The sequence below is a fragment of the Bombyx mori genome, chromosome 17 (genome assembly GCF_030269925.1).
Source record: "Bombyx mori chromosome 17, ASM3026992v2".
NCBI classification, from domain to species: Eukaryota; Metazoa; Arthropoda; class Insecta; order Lepidoptera; family Bombycidae; genus Bombyx; species Bombyx mori.
The window spans coordinates 7,648,254-7,667,359 of record NC_085123.1 but is presented as its reverse complement, the minus strand read 5'-3'; the positions used below and the strand labels follow the sequence as shown (position 1 = coordinate 7,667,359).

Genomic DNA, 19,106 nt, shown 5'->3' with positions numbered 1-19,106 from the left:
ACTGGTGGTAGGACCTCTTGTGAGACCGCATGGGTAGGTACCACCATCCTGCCTATTTCTGCCGTGAAGCAGTAATGCGTTTCGGTTTGAAGGGTGGGGCAGCCGTTGTACTGTAAAAACTGAGACCTTAGAACTCTTGCCTCAAGATGTGTGGCGGCTTTACGTTTTTATTTTATTTTATTGTATGGGTGTCTATGGGTTAATTCACTCGTTGACCCCTCGGGATCGACGAGGACGGTGACCGGCGCTTGTGGTAGGTACCTAAAAACACCGTTAATGGATCGAGAGTATCCTTAATGCCGTTTAGGGCAATTGGTTTTAATTTACAAGTGTGATCATGACAGCTTACCATAAAAATCGTTTAAGTACGTAGTTACGTAAATGTCGCGACCCACCTCGAGTGTAAATCTTTTAAGTCTCAGTTATATAGTAGAACGGCTGCCACACCATTCAAGCCAGAACGCATTACCGCGTCGTATTTTGGAAATAGTATAATCCCTATTTCCAAAAGACGACCTAGCGGTAGGTCGTCTTTTGGATTCACTTTTAATTTACTAATTAATCTTGAGGTATTTGCTTGTTATGACATAATATATTATGTTATGACACGATTAAAACTTTATCATGATTTAATCTTTCGGTGTCGTTCGGAAACAGCAGGCTACTAAGAACTTCAGGAATTTTAATATGAATGCACGCCGCGATTAAGTTACATTAGTGTTTTAACCGAATGAAACGAATTAAATATTTTAGGAAACGATGAAAATAATGGGAATATCCACGTGGCTCCATTGGACCGCATGGTTCTTCAAGCAATTTATTTATTTAATGATAAGTGCAATCCTTATCATTGTCCTCTTAAAGGTAAGTAAATAAAATGTATATTTACAATGCAAGTTACATGTTTACGGAAGAAAATTAAAAAGGATCATTCTTTTGTAGGTTAGTTGGTTTACAAATGCGGACGGATTCAGCGGATACGCGGTCTTCACGAACACTCCTTGGACCGTTTTGCTTTTTTTTCTAGCGCTTTACCTGATTTGTTCAATCTTTTTTTGTTTTATGATCAGCGGCTTCTTTTCTAAAGGTAAGTTCGAATAACAATTCAGAAATAAAATTTACCGAGTATTCAAGTCCCCTCCCTCCCCACTTTTTAGCCGCAGCCCTTAACAGCTTCACGGTAAAATTAGGCTATGGACGCTATCGATTCATTGTAGGTCTTATAATTGATGAATGCTCTCTTAATGGCTTTGCTTTAGACAGTGGATTTATAGAACAATACATAAAATTATATCATATCGTATATAGGTAAAATGAAATGACTAATTTTTGTGAAACATAGAAATGAAAGAATTGCCTAAAATTAATAATCATATGTTTTATGAGTGGCCGTTTTTTGTATTAGATTGTCACTAATAATACAGATAAGCAACAATTTTATAACCAGGTAGTACATCAGCATTGTTCGGAGGCGTTATTTGGGTACTGGTGTATATCCCAGCATTACTGCTTTCAATGGATAACAATATGTCCATTGTAACACAGGTCATCACCTGCCTCAGTGTAAACTGCGCCATGTCTTACGGCTTTCAGTTATTGTTCGGAAAAGAGAGTATTGGTGGTGAGTATTTAGGGCTTGTTATTTTTACAGGGTTAGATCTAAAAATGAATCTTCCTGCAAGTCTTAAAACAAATTAATAAATACAGAGTATATCCAATAGATCCCGCGGTAGTGTTTTGTTTTTCTCAAACGATATTTAATAATAATAATATATAAAAATGAATTGCTGTTCGTTAGTCTCGCTAAAACTCGAAAACGGCTGGACCGATTTGGCTAATTTTGGTTTTGAATTATTTGTGGAAGTCCAGAGAAGGTTTAAAAGGTAGATAAATATGAAAATGCTCGAAAATAAAGAAAAATAACAATTTTGTTTTTCATTTGATGTGTCTGTCGTCGGACGGATTGCTTTTGTTTGTTTTAAATTTATTTTATACAAAAGTTTAGGTCTTTTATTTATCGATTGCGGCACTACGAAGTCTGCTGGGTCAGCTAGTTTAGCAACAGGCTTACGAGTTCACGGCCTTTCTGGTGCAAAGTATTTGCAGGAGTCCATATATATTAAAATCGTAAATGTTGCCAGCATCCACTTTGAGACATAAAACCCGAGTCACAGTTGTACAGTATAACGGAAGTCCGACTGCACCCTTTAAACCGGAACGTCCGGCAATATCTGGTCTTAGGATATGCTTTACCACTACTAAATGCATTTGAATAAATGTTAAATTTAACACAGCTACAAATAAATTGAGTCTTCAGTGTAAGGCGAGGCGCGTACGACAGACGCCTTAGGGTTCGTTACATTGTAGGTCATTTTTTTTTTTGCTTGGTTGGATGGACGAGCTCATAGCCCTCCTGGTGTTGTTACTGGAGCCCATAGACATCTACAACGTAAATACGCCACCCACCTTGAGATATAAGTTGAAAGCTTAACTTACTAAATAAAACTATGCACTTTAATGCTCAGTTTAGTATATGAAAACTATTTTCCGTTAATGTAATAGTTTATAATATAATTTCGGCTTCTGAAAAAGTCTTCTATAAATATAATATCAGTATTTTTTTTCCTTTTTTTAAATTGTGTTTTATACTATTAATCTAACAGGTATGCAATGGGGAGATTTTATGGCATCACCATCATCGGACTCTTCGCGATTCGTTTTTGGGCATGTAATTCTGATGCTGGTATTTGATTCCGTGCTGTATATGTTAATAGCCCTGTATTTAGAGCAAGTCTTGCCTGGACCCTTCGGTTTACCAAAGCCATGGTATTTTCCTATACAAAAGAGCTTTTGGTTTCCTAACAACGAAGAATCTAAAAGTAAGACTGTTCAACTACTCATTCATAGATTAAAATTATAAATAAAAATGTATTACATTAATATCGCTTTAAGTATTTATCAATTATATTCGGCGCGCAAAGATTTTGTTATCTTTGTAAATCCAATAAATTATTTCATATTACTTAGCAAGTCAATTGACATAAATATGAACAATTTTAGATGGCATTATAATTGAACACGCAATTTCTAATGACGATGTTATTTTGGAAAAGGATCCGGAAAATCTCACAGTTGGTGTTAGAATGAATGTAAGTTTTTGCGGAAAATCTATTAACATATTAGATAACATCATTACTATTCTTAACATGGAATAAAGTACCATTTTCATTTCAGAATTTAACTAAAATATTTGGCGCAAACGTAGCAGTGAACCAATTGACTTTGAACATTTTTGATAACCAAATAACTGTATTACTTGGTCACAACGGTGCCGGTAAATCAACAACCATGTCTATGCTAACAGGTGAGTATAAAAATGTACTGAAAAAAAATTTACTACTGTTTTATATAAAGTTGGAGTGTTGATTGAAACATACGAAACATCATGTTTCTTTAACTCAAATAATACGTACTGTTGTTCAGTCCTTAGTTTTTTTTCCGGTCATCGTGCTTGTCGAACCGTCGCTTGCGACGAAGGGCTTGAGGAGTAAATTAACCCACAGACACAGCCCACTGATTTTCTCGCCGGATCTTCTCAGTGGGTCGCGTTTCCGATCCGGTGGTAGATTCTGCGAAGCACGGCTCTTGCTAGGCTTCGTGTTAGCAACGTCGTCAGGTTTGAGCCCCGTGAACTCACCTACTAGTTAAGGTTACGCTGAAATAGCCGCTCAAGGCTATCAACTTAGGTATAAAAAAAAGTTATTTTTTCTCACCGTTCATTCAAAATAGTATATTCGCCTTATTTTCCGACCTTACTTCTTCTTCACAAAGTCAGATTTGCGTCATCGTTCTGCATATAAAAAAATCACCAAAAAAAAGAAATCTATTAAGATTCTGTTCGTATAAATACATACTATTTTCCATCAGGAAACATGAAAGCTACCCGTGGCTCAGTAACATTAGCGGGCTATGATATTCAAACACAAGTTAAAGCGGCTAGAGCTCATCTCGGCTTTTGCCCGCAACACAATGTACTTTTCAACGATTTAACTGTCAAAGAACATTTGGAATTCTTCGCCAGACTTAAAGGATTTTCGGGAAAAGAACTTTATCAAGAGATAGATTCTTTAATTGAAAAGTTAGAACTTCAAGAAAAGGTAATTGTTGAGCTTCCATATTTAATTTCTTCACATTATAAATCTTAGAAATTATCTAATATATATCTAAATCTCAGAATTACGCAACCGACAAACAGTTTTATTTCTAATGACAGCTCTAACCTAAAAAAGGGCGTGTTTTCATGCCTCCTTCTGATCCTACTGCTCTCTTACTTTAGATTTACTTAATTAACTTTAGATAGGAGCTTGTCCACCCAACTAACGAAAAAAAACCGCAAAATATAGGTCACTATACTCGTGAAAGGTTCGACGCTACACTTAGCACTGATCCGCCCGCTGTTACTCGCCGGATCTTCTCTGCGGATCGCGATTCTAATTAGGTGGAAGATGGACTCTTGAATCAGCTGTCCTAGAGCTCTCCGACCTCCTTCGGGCAATTGTTAGCAAACCCTATGTATTTTATATCTTGGGTTCACGACCAATCTTATTATATACGTTTTTGCATTCATTATTCTAATACGCATTTGAATAATGTACAATATGAAACCTTAAAATCATGAATAACTGATATTTTGGCTCATTTTCATAAATTCACGACTTTTATTTTAACTTGCTCATGATTAGGTATTGTGATTTAAAGTTATTGATATCGGAATAATGATACTTTTCATCTAGCAAAACTACGTCGCTAATGGATTATCAGGTGGTCAGAAACGTAGATTATGCGTTGGAATAGCCCTGAGTGGTGCCGCTAGCGTGGTATTGCTGGATGAGCCTACATCGGGAATGGATCCGGCTTCAAGACGAGCCCTGTGGGACTTATTGCAAAGAGAGAAACGAGGTAACTTCTTCTTCTTCTTCTAGCGCTTTCCTGGTCGAGTATCAGGATCTGCTTTGCTACTTAAACTCTTACACTTTGCCCGGTCTTCGGCATCTTTTTGGGTGAAGTTATTCTTCTCCATATATTGCACCTTTAGAATTATAATACAACCAAAAAATGTGTCTTTTGGAAAACTCGAATAAAGTTTTCAAACCGAAACGACGTAGAGTAAGGGGACAGAGTGAAAAAGACGGATGGGTAAGTTTGTAATATAAACTTGTGGGCGCTTGATTAATAAGAGTTACTGAAAGAGGTCGTTCTATTATAGGTTCATTTTTTATTATTAAAGTCAAAATCCAAAAAAAATCGAAACGCGTCTCTATAATTCTAAAGGTGCGATATATAAACGAGGTAACTTATAACAAAAAAATAAATAAATTTAATTTTCTATCTTTATTATGATTTATGCATTTTTTAAATTTATAGGGCGCTCTATTATCTTAACAACTCATTTCATGGACGAGGCTGATGTTCTCGGTGACCGAGTGGCGATTATGGCTAATGGTCGTCTCCAGTGCGTTGGGACACCATATTTTTTGAAACGCCATTACGGAGTTGGTTACACATTAGTCGTTGTCAAAAAGGAAGGTTTCGACTACACGGCGTGCACCGATCTAATCAATAAATATATACCCGGGATTGCAATTAAAGAAGATCGCGGTAAGTAGAGTTTTTAAAACTTTTAACTCTAGATTTCCGGAGCCGGAATCCATTTGTCAATTTTTTTTTTTAAGAATTGTTTGTTTTTAGTATTGTCGTAAAATTTATACAAATAATAATTCTTTCCCCACCCTTGGCCTGATAAACTAAAATTCTCAAGTGAAAGATAATTTTTTTTTAATAACCGAAGAGAATTTAAAAATAGAAATAACGATTTTTGAAAATGCGTTCGAGTTGTTTTAATATTATCTACAAATTTATAAAATTATTAATAAGTGTTTCAGGATGTATATTTAAATAAAAATAAAAGTTTGCATGTTTTTCTGAAATGCGTTCCTAAAGTATACATCCTATTATGTTGAATTTTTTTAAATCGCAATTGACACTCCGGTTAAGATTTCTGTCACAGTGTCATGCTACAATAGCTTCAAGAATCGTTTTTTTTTCACACAATTCTTGATGGTTAGAGTAAAGCGTTACTAGTCACTACATAGTATAAAACAAAGTCGCTTTCTCTGTCTCTATGTATGCTTAAATCTTTAAAACTACACAACGGATTTTGATGCGGTTTTTTTAATAGATAGAGTGATTGAAGAGGAAGGTTTATATGTATAATTACATCCATTAAATAGTGGAGAAATCAATAATAAATTACAGTTTCTGAAGCGAAGCGAGGGCGGGTCGCTAGTATACAATAAAACGTCGCACGACACATGCAGCTCCACGAAACCGTTGAGCTTGAGATGTTTGTATTGTTGTGTGTCTTCCACCTTAATTCTCAAATCATCATTCATCCTTATCCTGCCTTTCTCCCAGTCATCTGGGGTCGGCGCAACATGTTTTCTCCTTCCATTTTCGTCTATCATATACCATTTCTTCGCACATTCCCCTCTTACCCATATCGCCTTTCACGCAATCCATCCATTTCTTCTTAGGTCTACCTCTTTCTCTATATTCTTCCACATTAATAGTTAACATTCTCTTACCAACCTCAATTTTCAACCTCTTACCACCTTAATTCTCAAATATCGCTTAACAAACTACTTGCGAAATCACTTTCGCCTACCGTGTTTCCCGAGCGCTATGACGTATCCTTCTTCAAACGAGGCCTGTGGAGAGTACTTAACGGTAGGCAGCGGCTTTGCTCCTGGCATTGCTGAAGTCCATGGGCGACGGTAACCACTTACCATCAGGTGGGCCGTGTGCTCGTCTGCCTACAAGGTCAATAAAAAAAAAAACGCGAACTTGAAGCTCATTTGTATTATGTATTTAAGGGTTGTTTCAACCTTTGAACCGAAAATGCAGAACATAAGGACGATAGTAATTTACCTTCGAGCTCGACGCGAGACCATGGTAGTAAATAAAAATTAGTAGGATCCATTCCACACCGGACTGCTGCATCACGTAGTACTTCCCTAATTACTTTCGATTGTGCAATATGTTTTCATATGTATACTTGTTTCAGGACCAGAAATAAATTACTCCTTAACAAACATCCAGTCTCATGTATTTGAAGATATGCTTAACGATTTCGAAAAGAATGTTAACAATATTAAATTCAAAGACTATGGCTTGATAGCAACTACTTTAGAAGATGTATTCATGTCGTAAGATTTTTTGGCATTATATTTAAAAAAAAAAAACTCGTGGTAATAAATAAATTATACTTTTATTTATGTATGTCTTGATCTAATTAAATAATTAGTGTTTTTCTAAATAGTGATTTATTTTAATGCTTACGTTGGCATCTAATTAAACTAATTAATTAGTTTAGACCAAAGTACTGTGAGTTAGGGTCTAAAAAAGTTTTTTTTTTTTCTTAAAATATATGGAAAATTTTCAGAGTGGGTTCTGATGTGGCAACAATAAACTCTGTCAGCGACGATGGAGCTGCAAGTCTTGATCTATCAGGCGATGATAATCTAAAAAATGAATTTTCATCTTTGGAACAATGTGAGTTCACGGTACATAATATTCGATTAGTATAGGTTATTTAGATTTGTCGTTTTTTTTTAAATACACATACAAAGCATTTGGAAATTTTGTGAAAGTCTTTTTTGAATTTAATAATACTAGTGGTCCCGCAGTAGTCGAAATTCGACTATAATTAATTGAAATTATAAGTTTGAACATTATTATCATTGTCAAAGACTATTATACCTCTATAATCACAGATTTCGCCAAGACTACACTATAGACAAATAATATTAAAGATAAAGAATATTAACCTATTCTCAATTTGACTACAGACTTTAAGCAATAACAAAAGATTGTCAATAAACAAAGAGTACCTACCTATAAGTGTGTGTGTCAAATACATGGTAGTGTGTGTAATGTTTTCTTTATTGATTTAATGTATTTTTAATGCATTATTTAAAAAAAAAATTAGCATCGTGCACTCCTTCCCTACATTCTCTATAAGTGTGGGAAATTTTATACTCCTCCGTCCGCGCAATTTTCGTAAAAAGGGATACAAAGTTTTTGCTTCACGTATTAATATATAGATTATTTTGTAACAGTGACGAAAGAAGGTAAAGTGTCAGGAGCAAGTCTGGTCGGAAAGCACGTGTTAGCAGTTTGGATGAAACTGTTTTTGGTCTGGTTTCGTTCTTGGTGGATGGTACTCCTCCAGTTGGCTGTTCCAATAGTTATGATGAATGCGACGCTGCTGATCGTACAGTTCCTCATTTCGTTCGTTGCCAATATCCAAATAAGGCATTTGTCACTCGAATATGGGTAAGTACTACGAGACGAGATATTTAACACGTCTAATGTCATGCGGGACACCGGCGGTTTTTTTGGTCAGGATGAAATCGCCGGACTTCCGCCCTCCACTGGGGACGGCGGGCGGAGCATGTCGGAGTCGAACCGACTAAAACCTCCTGTCGCTCAACAACCAACGTCCAAACCTCACATGAGACAGAACTCATGAAAAGTGTGTTAGTGCGGAGCACATCTCTTCCATCACCCTCCCCCTCGGGACGCCGGACTGGCGGTCGTCGGCGCCACGACTACCAGCCCTCTCGGTCGGCAGGCTATCCGGAGCCCGCCTAGATGGCGCCGGTTAGAGTGAGCTATCCTACGGAATACCCCGCTGGGTCAGAACCAGCGCTGATCGAGGATAGCCGGCCTTCCATCACCCGGATGCTCTTGCGTAAAACGCGTGCAGAGCAGCTTGCACGACGTCTTCTTAGGTCCCTCTCGCCGGTCCCCAGACCGACATGTGAGGGGGACCCGAAACACTTAGAGGGCCAGGGCTTGGGCGAGATCCGCCTCCCTGGCCCCCGCTCGACGGCGGCGGGCTAGCGCGTCTCTAACGCGCCCCGCCGCCTCCTTCTGCGAGATGGTGCACTCGCAGAAGTCGAGCATCGCCTTCCACGACTCGTCGTCGCCGAGCATCGATGCCACAACACTCGGCAACGACAAGTCGTTTCCTATTTTTGCGACGAGGACACGGCGCCACCTCTTCCATGCGGGGCAGGCGACGAGCGTATGCTCTGCCGTGTCCAAGTCGCAATCACAATGGTACACCGGCGGGCCTAGCGTATTATACCATTCGGGTCAAGCCAAAATTAGGGAATCAGTAATTTTCATGAGCTTGAGATTTTCATTCTAAAATTTTTAATTGCGATAATTTGTACGGAAGATAAAAATTTGCCATTTTTGCGGTCTAGTTTTTAAGATATTTTATAAAATACTAGTTGTACCCGTGCGCTTCGCTGGGCATTTAAAATTAACATTATTATTTCTCACCCCCACAAAGATTCTCATCATTAACGCCCCCGCAACTGGTGTAGGGAGTCCGACACTCATATAAATATTAGCCCATCCACATTTATTTTCTAGATGGAAATTAAGTTTCAAGTCAATCAGATGCATGGTTCAGTAGTTATAACGGAACATCCGTAAAAACCACTATAGATTTATATATTCGTATAGTGATATAAGATATTTTATAAAATACTAGCGACCCGCCCTCGCTTCGCTTCGGAAACATTAAAACACACATGAAAACCAAAAAAAAATAAAAAAATAAAATAAAAAAAAGTAGCCTATGTTCATCAGGGACAATGTCGGCTTCTAATGGAAAAAGAATTTTTCAAATCGGTCCAGTAGTTTCGGAGCCTATTCGAAACAAACAAACAAACAAATCTTTCCTCTTTATAATATTAGTATAGACTAGCTTACCCGGCAGACTTCGTAGTGCCTCAATCGATAAATAAAAGATCTAAACTTTTGCATAAAGTAAACTTAAAACAAACAAAAGAAATCCGTCCCAACGGGGGACACATCAAAGGAAAAACAAAATTGTTATTTTTATTTAACTCCGAGCATTTTCATGTTTATCTACCTTTTAAACCTTCTCTGGACTTCCACAAATAATTCAAGACCAAAATTAGCCAAATCGGTCCAGCCGTTCTCGAGTTTTAGCGAAACTAACGAACAGCAATTCATTTTTATATACTTATATATATAGATATATCGACGCTTGAAAGGCAAACGTGACTAAGCGACAATGCGTGAACTTTACAGTAGACTAATTTAAAATTGAAATACCTGAATAATTCTATTTTAACGAATCTAGCTGTAGGATTGAAATTATTTTAATAGACCTAGAAATTTTTTTTTTTGCGCATCGAATATGGTTATTGCCTATCATTTATGTACAAAGCAGTTATTGTCGCTTAGTCACGTTTGCTTTTCCAGCGTCGATATATACAAGATATTTTATAAAACCAAGGCGTTTGGTTCCGCTAAAGGGGCACGCAGCTCACTTCCATACGCGTTTTGTTTGATATCTGCAATCTATGGCTTGTAGAAAGCGTTTACGTTGGAACCCTCACGCGGCTCACGGGTGACCCTCATGGCCCCAACGGTTCAGTACGATAAGGCTTACCGATGAGCACTGTGGCATGAATGAAAATACTCGATTTTTCATGTCGCGTTCAACGTGTTAATTGGCAAATTGACACTGTCATTGGAACTGTAACAGCCTTTTTGAAGATAAACTTTTTCGACGCTTTTTGGAAAACGTATAACAAAGTTGGACTCGCCAATGTAGCACATAATTTACGTCAATGTGATTTAATTGCAAAAATTGTGTATCATGATTTTAGGTTATGTTTATGCAAGTATTAGTTATGAATGAATTTAGTGAACGTTGAGTTCGGCAATATTCAATCACGCTAAACAAATTAAATATATTTCGTACATGTGCGCCAATGGCTTACACGGTTTTCTTCCGATCCGGTCGCATAATTTTTTTTTTATTGCTTAGATGGGTGGACTAGCTCACAGCCCACCTGGTGTTGAGTAGTTACTGGAGCCCATAGACATCCACAACGTAAATGCGCCACCCACCTTGAGATATAAGTTCTAAAGTCTCAAGTTTAGTTACAACGGCTGCCCCACCCTTCAAACCGAAACGCATTACTGCTTTACGGCAGAAATAGGCAGGGTGGTGATACTCACCCGTGCGGACTCACAAGAGGTCCTACCACCAGTAAATCAACCAAGCATTCCTTTTTTCTATTCAGAAACCGTGTATTGTGCTTCTATATTTTATTTCTTAAGATTTATCCTAATTCAATAAAATAAGTGCGATATTTTTTCAATTCACTACTCGAAAAAATTTCCAAAGGAAAAGAAAGGTAGTCCAATTATGTACCTACTACCATCAATTATTTTTGTTCTATGGTGATTCTACGCTAATTAAGAAAGAGATTAACATTAAAGAAACCAGTTGACGGGTTTCGAAAATTGATTTCAATTCAATTAACATAGCCATTAAAGTTTCTTGCACATTTAAATCGCAATACATGGCAGACGAACTCATGATCGACTGGGCTACGAGAGCCCACTGACAGCATCACTTGAGTGCCTTCGAATTCGAGTAATAAGTCAAAATCGTAATTGTGTTTCACAACGACTATTCCACACCTGAAGCGGGTACGCACATTATAGTGAATTCTCAACACGAGATAATCTCGATTCAGAAATTTCCATTGCGGAATAATAATATTATAAGTATAATTATTTGTATTCCGAAAATGTATCCGTATACTTATCTAGTCTATTCGATAAGTTATCGTTTGTTAATCAAGAAAAAGTGCGAATTGTTATAAATGTTATAGTTTTATTGTATTAATTTGTTGATAAGAAAAAAGTGATTCACGTAATGTTTACTTAGGTCATCCTATATTTTTTTTGCGTCTTTAGGGATTTTAGTAAAATAAAATAGGATTGGTTTCATGTTTAGGGCATGTCATATACTTTATTTGTATAAAAGTAAAACATGCATGTATGATGGTGATGTAACAATATAAGTGTTCATTGACATTGTATTAAAAGCAACGAATTTCAAGCAATGATCGAAATTTCCGTAGTATGAAGAAGAAGGCGCCCGACTTACTTTAACCGAGTTATTTGGTTATGCCTGTGATCGAATTCTCTGACGGATCTGTGTTTTGAGACATCATGTCTCTGGGTGGATGATGACATTCACATTGTATCTCCTTGTGCTCTGAGAAGCGCGTAACATCAGTCGGGCCGTGAGCTCTTTTATCAAAGTAATCAAAAAAAATTAGTAATGATAAAAGAAACTAAAAGACATTTACGAGTATATAATTCTTAAAAATATGGTTTATATCGACCGAGAACTTTGATACTATAATTATCCTACCCCTATATATGATTGCTCGGTAGTGCTCACCCTTGTGGCCTTGCTATGCTGTAGATAGAAACCAGCAGAATAGGAAAATATGATTTAGGTCGCAAACTAAGTAAATATATTGTAGGCATGATAATAGAGAATTAGAAACAGTGGTAACTAATAGGTATTGAAAATATTTAGACTGTTGTCATTAAAATTCTGTGCCTAGTCTGATTTTTTAACTTGGGTTTTTCCCTCCTTTGACTTTAAAGGTTCCTTTAAATATATTATAATATATACTTATAATATAGTGTCTACATATGAGTAATAATATATTATATTATAAGGAATGTGTGACTTTACGTAATAATTTAGCGATAGTCATAGCAAAGGCTGGCCCATATTCACAAGATAAAGTTAAAGATAGATAAAATAAATTACAGATACTAATATACAAATAATTGCTTTGGTATTTCCGTTATCGTTACTGAACTAGATCTGCGAAGACATGACCTTGATTTTTTTACTTTTTTTTTATTAATTTCTTAGATGGGTGGACGAGCTCATGGCCTACCTGGTGTTAAGTGCTTATCGGAGCCCATAGATATCAACAACGTAAATTCCGCCACCCACTTTCAGATATTAGTTCTAAGTCCCGGTTTTCACCTTTGAAACAAAAAATCATTAATATTTCCCGGTAGAAAAAGGCAGGGTGGTAGTACTAACCCATGCCGTCTCACAGGGCGTCCTCTCACCAAGAAATCGGTAACCACCAAATATCATTTGAATCTTTACCTTCATCTGCCTAAAAGGTAAAAAAAAAACTGAAAAGCAAGAATATTTTATTCAGGTATAAGGAAGTGATTATGTTCGTCTGAGAAATAATAAATTTATGTCTTCGCCATTATTGCGTCTTTATTATGGATTTAACTTTTAGCATGAACTTTTATTTTAGTTTATATTAATTGCCGATGATATCTGAATACACCTAACAAAAATGGATTGGTCAAATTGAGGATAACTTGTAATGTTTTAGCTGACGTCACATGTATATATGTATGTATATATTTACAGGTATTCGAGGACCGAGACATTGTTATCATTCAACGGAAGTTCAAGTTCATCCATTGGTGCGTTGGCAAGCAACGCTTACGAAAATATTTTTAAGTCATCTGGCATAGATACCATGGAAATAACAATCGTAGAAGATCAGTCAATCGACGAGTATTATTTAGAAAGGGTACGGTAATTTACTTTATTATTAGGGAACGTTTTATTGGACGTGTAGATTTCATATTTATTTACGAATTCTTGTTCGTTATACAGTTTCCGTCATCTTTAATCTAATTTTTAAATATTCTAATTTTAATAAGATGTTTCTTTGATAATTAATTTAGAATTTCTAAAAAAAAGATTTTCCTGTTCGGAAAACTTTTATGCCCTGAAAAACTTACAATCGATTTTGATATTGATGGAATGATGGCGACTGTGGGAGAGTATCGATGTGAAAAAAATAGTGCGCGTGGAACTTGGTGCACGTGAAACTTCTTTTGCGGTGGTATTGTGGTTATCTTCATTTTTCATCCTTAAATCAAATTCCTCTTGTAATAGGGAATGCTGTGTATAAGAGAACCGACCTAGTAGTTTTTTCCCTCTCTCCACGGTCGAGTGGTTCGCGAGACGCTCGGTCTGTTTTCTCACTCTCGCTCTTCCTAAATTGTATCTTTTCTCTCTAGCCGTAACGAATCTGTCGCGATTTCAATTTTACTCTCAACGCGCCTAATGAAGTTTCATTTCAAAAATTGTTAATTTTTTAATTGCTCTAACAGTTTACGTATATTTTGTTTAGGCATCAGATCCAATTGAAATGGGTGCACTGCGACACAGTGTCCTGACAGGCGCTACATTTTCTGACGACGTCGCGACCGCGTGGTTCAGCAACTTCGCCTACCATGATGTGGCGACTTCATTGGCTTCTGTTTATTCAGCGCTACTTCGAGCCTTCAACTCCACAGCCGAGATCAATGTGTACAATCACCCTATAGAAGCCACATATAAAAATCAAGTAAGCTGATCTCATTAGGAACTTTAGTACTAACTATTGCTATAATATGTAATGATTATTGCTTTTGATTGTTTGAATTTAGAACGACATGCAACTGTTGGTCACCATGATATCGATGCAGCTCTCCTCCGGCGTGGCCAGCTGTATCGCCATCGTCAGCGCCGTCTTCGTCATGTTTTATATTAAGGTATTTCTTCACCAAGTCCAGAACGCCGATCCGAAAGCTTTAGAAAAGTATGATTAGTAGTCCTTCAACATATAATCAGTTTGGGGTCTGACAATATAATATATACACCCAGTGTCTTCCAACGTGAATCTGTTATTCGGAAGCAAAATATGCGTTCACTAGCAATACGTATTTCACGCATAGTTTCTGCATGTGAAAATTATTGGTGACATTAGCTGCATGGTATACAACATTGATATAAAAGCGACTTTTTGGCGGGAACGCGAGGAGTGAAGTTGTGTAATTTGTTTTATTTTGTCTATTTAGTGTTTCTTCATGTTTATAATGGTGTGTAATAATGGTGGTTTATTAACTATTTAATATCTGTGAGAGTGCACAAATGTGGTAAAATGAAACAAAGCCGCTGGACGTAACTTCTCGGGGTCCTTCAAAAAGTCCACTGAAAAAATCTTAGTAAATGACTACCATTTTACTGAGATTATATTTCATCCCATATCATCTCATCTCATTTTATTTAATTTCATCCCAGTTGATTATTGTCTCAAATTAATTATCTTCATTTCATTTCACTCCATAATATCATTTTTCACAAAAATATGAATATAAATTAAAATAAGACATGACTTAAAGGTCTTAGTTACCAGGTCATAATATTCCTTAAAAAAATGATATAAAATCTTTGCATGAAGTGTTTATTTGATTTTCTTAGGAACGTGCGTGTGGTGCTAAGTTACTACAAAAGGCGGCTGGCATCCAGCCCGCTGTACTTTGGGGGAGCGCAGCGGTCTTTGACTGGCTCTTGTTCAGTATTATCTGCATTACCATTGTAATTACATGTGCTGCGTTCGAGGTACAGGGACTATCTACTTTTGTAGAATTGGGTAATTATCCAACGATTGTTTTTGTACCTACATTTAAGTAATTGACTGAAATTACAGTACGAATTTACTGATGGTAGGACGTCTTATGAGTCCGCACGGGTAAGTATCACAACCCTGCTTATTGCAGCCGTGAAGCAGTAATGCGTTTCGGTTTGCAGGATGGGGCAGCCGTTGTACTGTAAATATGGAGTCCTTAGAACTAATGTCTCGATTTGGGTTGCGACATTTACGTTGTATATGTCTATGGGCTCCGGTAACCTCTTACCAGGAGAGCCGTGAAATCGTCTATCGAAGTAATAAAAAAGAAATCGCGTGTAATCAAATTAAGTATAACGTAGTGTGATATTGAAATGCTTTCCCTATAGGGGACAGGTGGTGTAGTGAAGTAGCTCAGGGGTTTTGTGGTGTCAAGACTGTCAAGATGGTGGCAGTACTTATCTTAAGAGCAAGAAGCGTAAAAATGGAGAAGTGATTTTAAGCTACTGCATAGATTTTATCGCGGGCCTTGAGCGCGGCTTGAGAGCGGAATCGTGAAATTCCGTAACGAAAAAAACCTTCCACCCCTCACTACGCCTACTATGTAGCTCGCGTTCAACACATTCACACGTTGCGCTTGTGTAGTGTTTAAAGTAAGAAGTCTAAACACCGATTATGTACTATCAAAATATGTGATATAATTTCGTGGGTAACACAACGATAGCGCGATTCAGCTTTTGCGTCAAGCGCCATCTTTCGGCGACAAACGGAATTGTAAAATAAAAAATTATATTACATTACAATGCGTTGGGCGTGCCATTTTCTATCGCTTAGCTATTTTATTACTACTCCTACTACTCATTCAGTGATTGGAGTGGCATTAAAAATAAACTAGCTAAATCGTTGATTCTGGGCGAAAGAGAGTTAGAACTAGCATCCAAAGGCGTGTATCTATCCCATGTAGCGCCCTCTAGTGAGTGCGCGGTCAAAATGGAATACTCACAATGTAGCAGATTCATTGAAACTTAGCCCACTGATTTCTCGCCGGATCTTATTTTATTGTTGTTTTATTGTCGATTTATAATTGCATAAGTTGATAAAAAATGCTATGCAATAGCTTTACCGCGGCAGTCTCCGAGTGCCACACGTCTTTTTTTGTTTTCCCAAAGCAATTTATTGTTTATTTTCGCAGGACGAATGTACCTTTGCCTGATTGTGTACGGCGCGGCGATGCTACCACTCAACTATCTACTGTCGCATTTATTCGAAGGGCCAGCTTTAGGTTTTGTCGTCATATTCTTCACGAATTGTTTGTTGGGTTCGTGATTTTTCATTTTTGTTTTCTAGCTATTGAAATTTACTTTAAAAGCTAAAAAGTATTTATTTATTTATTACACTTCAAGTAAATTTTACATTGGCGGACTTAATGCCTAAGGCATTCTCAACCAGTCAACGCGTATACGCGTACAGTATATACTTATATATACATATATACACAATGACATATACATATACATACATACATACATACATACATGCAAAGGGGTGCTGGCAGGTGGTATTTTTATTGGCTTAAATCATGTAAATATTGCCAATGTGCATATTATATGCATAAAACTCAATGACACGCAAAAGGATCACAAAAGCTTTATAATGTAAATAAAATGAATTAATATTAATTTTCAAACTTAAATCACTTGTTTCATATTGAAACCTACCAACCAAAAAAAAAGGTATGAGTAGAACTCTAAATATGTATTATTCTCATTTTATTTTCGTTAAAATTTCCACTTCATTTTAGTTTTGTTTATCCATAGGTATGATGGGGCCACAAATAGTTGAGGCTTTGTCGTCTCCGCAACTCAACACTCAAAACGTAGCGGACATACTCGATACGATATTTCAATTTTTCCCGCTCTACAGCCTTGTGACATGTGTCAGGTAAAACGCCATTTTGAATTTTTTAATGAGAATTCGACTGCTACGACTGAACTTCTGACGCGGAAGAGACAACTACCACAAGTCGCTAAATTGATAAGGGAGAGCTACTAAAGGCCGCTGCATACGTGACGGGTTTTTATACGGACGGGACGGGACGGGAAGTTTGGCAAACATCGTTTCATACAAAATGTATATGAAAGAGCATATTTCACGGAGACACGGACGGGACGGGTACGTGGCACTCACGGGACGTGCTAAACATCGTCGCCGACGATGTTTAGTACGTCCCGTCTCGCACGTGCCCCGTCCCGTCCGTGTTTCCGCTACGTATGCACAGTCACTCCGTTCGTTCCGGAGAGAGAACTAGTGACGTCTTGATACGCAAGTGTCGAAAATGGATAACGAAAAACTAATCGAGTGTGTACGGTCAAATCCAGCATTATATAATTTAATTATATAATAATATATAATTATATTCTGCCATGTAGGATGTACAGAAAATCTCCTTTTCTTGTTCACGGTCGTAGCTACTCCGTCATCTAGAGCAATAGCAATTAAAGCCAATTCTTGAAATGAAAAATCCATCTTTCCTTGTTCACAACACTAGCACGTTAGATCCGAGTCGCTGTCACGGTGCGTATGCATTTACATCACGTTCCCGTTTTGAACGAGGCAGTCACGTCCCCGTTCCGTTCACGTCCCGTCCGTATAAAAACCCGTCATGTATGCAGCGGCCTTTAGTCTTCTATTATATTTTCTGAGGTTTTCGTAATTCGTAATATTATTATTATTTTATTATACAGGCCTTGTTATCACAGTTATTTTATGATCCTTTTGAAGTATTTCACGACCATCATAAGTAACCGAAAGTAAGATATTTGTTTAGCAAAGGCTTCTTCTATTTGCCCTAAGAATAATCTGAATCATATTGACCAATGTGTCAAGAATCTGGTGGTACACCAGTCTAGCAGATAATGAAACTAGTGGATCCCATAGAACTTGTCTTGTACACACGTCTTTTATCTGAAAATTACAAACTTTTTGAATAAGTTGTAACAATCTGGAATCTATTTTGAAGAATAAAAAAAATCGGATTTGTGAATTTATACCATTCTCGAATTCACTGGTACGCACAAAAAATTTCATCAAAATCGGTCCAGGCGTTAAGGAGGAGTTCACTTGTTAGTTTATGCTATGTTTAGCATACAAGGATGTATACATGTGTATACACGGATAGAAGAATTATGTACACATATTCAGATAATAATTTAATTAATTTAATAATTTAATTTCAGATAATAATTTAATCGACACTTGAAAGGCAAACGTGACTAAGCGACAATACGTGAACTTTACAGTAGACTAATTTAAAGTTGAAATACCTGAAGAAAAAAAAATATTTTAACGAATCTAGCTGTAGTAGAATCTAGCTAGTAGCTGTAGGATTGAAATGATTTTAATAGACCTAGAAATATATATTTTTTGCGCATCGAATATGGTTATTGCCTATCATTTATGTACAAAGCAGTTATTGTCGCTTACTCATGTTTGCCTTTCAAGCGTCGAATTATGTATAATGACGATAAAACGCGTGATTAAAATTATCTTCTATCTGTCTACAAGAATTAAAATTTTTAAGATTATGTTTTAAATTAATTTTTTACGTCCCATAACAATATGAATCGTATAAAATACTATCTTTTTATATATCTACATATATTTATCTATACTATATCTAATTACTAA

General features: G+C 36.8%; 1 protein-coding gene across 3 annotated transcripts in view; it reads left to right on the top strand.

Annotated features, from left to right (window-relative positions):
- The window catches only part of LOC101740368 (phospholipid-transporting ATPase ABCA1), a 34,259-nt gene that overhangs the window by 5,436 nt on the left and 9,717 nt on the right, over positions 1–19,106 (top strand). For all 3 annotated transcript variants that reach the window (XM_012691461.4, XM_012691460.4, XM_038016883.2), the window contains exons 6-23: positions 754–864; positions 943–1,087; positions 1,448–1,621; positions 2,664–2,879; positions 3,061–3,149; positions 3,235–3,364; positions 3,928–4,157; positions 4,794–4,959; positions 5,425–5,658; positions 7,124–7,265; positions 7,502–7,611; positions 8,178–8,394; positions 13,385–13,550; positions 14,160–14,375; positions 14,458–14,562; positions 15,272–15,443; positions 16,612–16,737; positions 17,237–17,360. In XM_012691461.4, the coding sequence (XP_012546915.1) occupies positions 754–864; positions 943–1,087; positions 1,448–1,621; positions 2,664–2,879; positions 3,061–3,149; positions 3,235–3,364; positions 3,928–4,157; positions 4,794–4,959; positions 5,425–5,658; positions 7,124–7,265; positions 7,502–7,611; positions 8,178–8,394; positions 13,385–13,550; positions 14,160–14,375; positions 14,458–14,562; positions 15,272–15,443; positions 16,612–16,737; positions 17,237–17,360 (2,873 nt within the window). The remainder of the gene's footprint in view (positions 1–753; positions 865–942; positions 1,088–1,447; positions 1,622–2,663; positions 2,880–3,060; positions 3,150–3,234; positions 3,365–3,927; positions 4,158–4,793; positions 4,960–5,424; positions 5,659–7,123; positions 7,266–7,501; positions 7,612–8,177; positions 8,395–13,384; positions 13,551–14,159; positions 14,376–14,457; positions 14,563–15,271; positions 15,444–16,611; positions 16,738–17,236; positions 17,361–19,106) is intronic.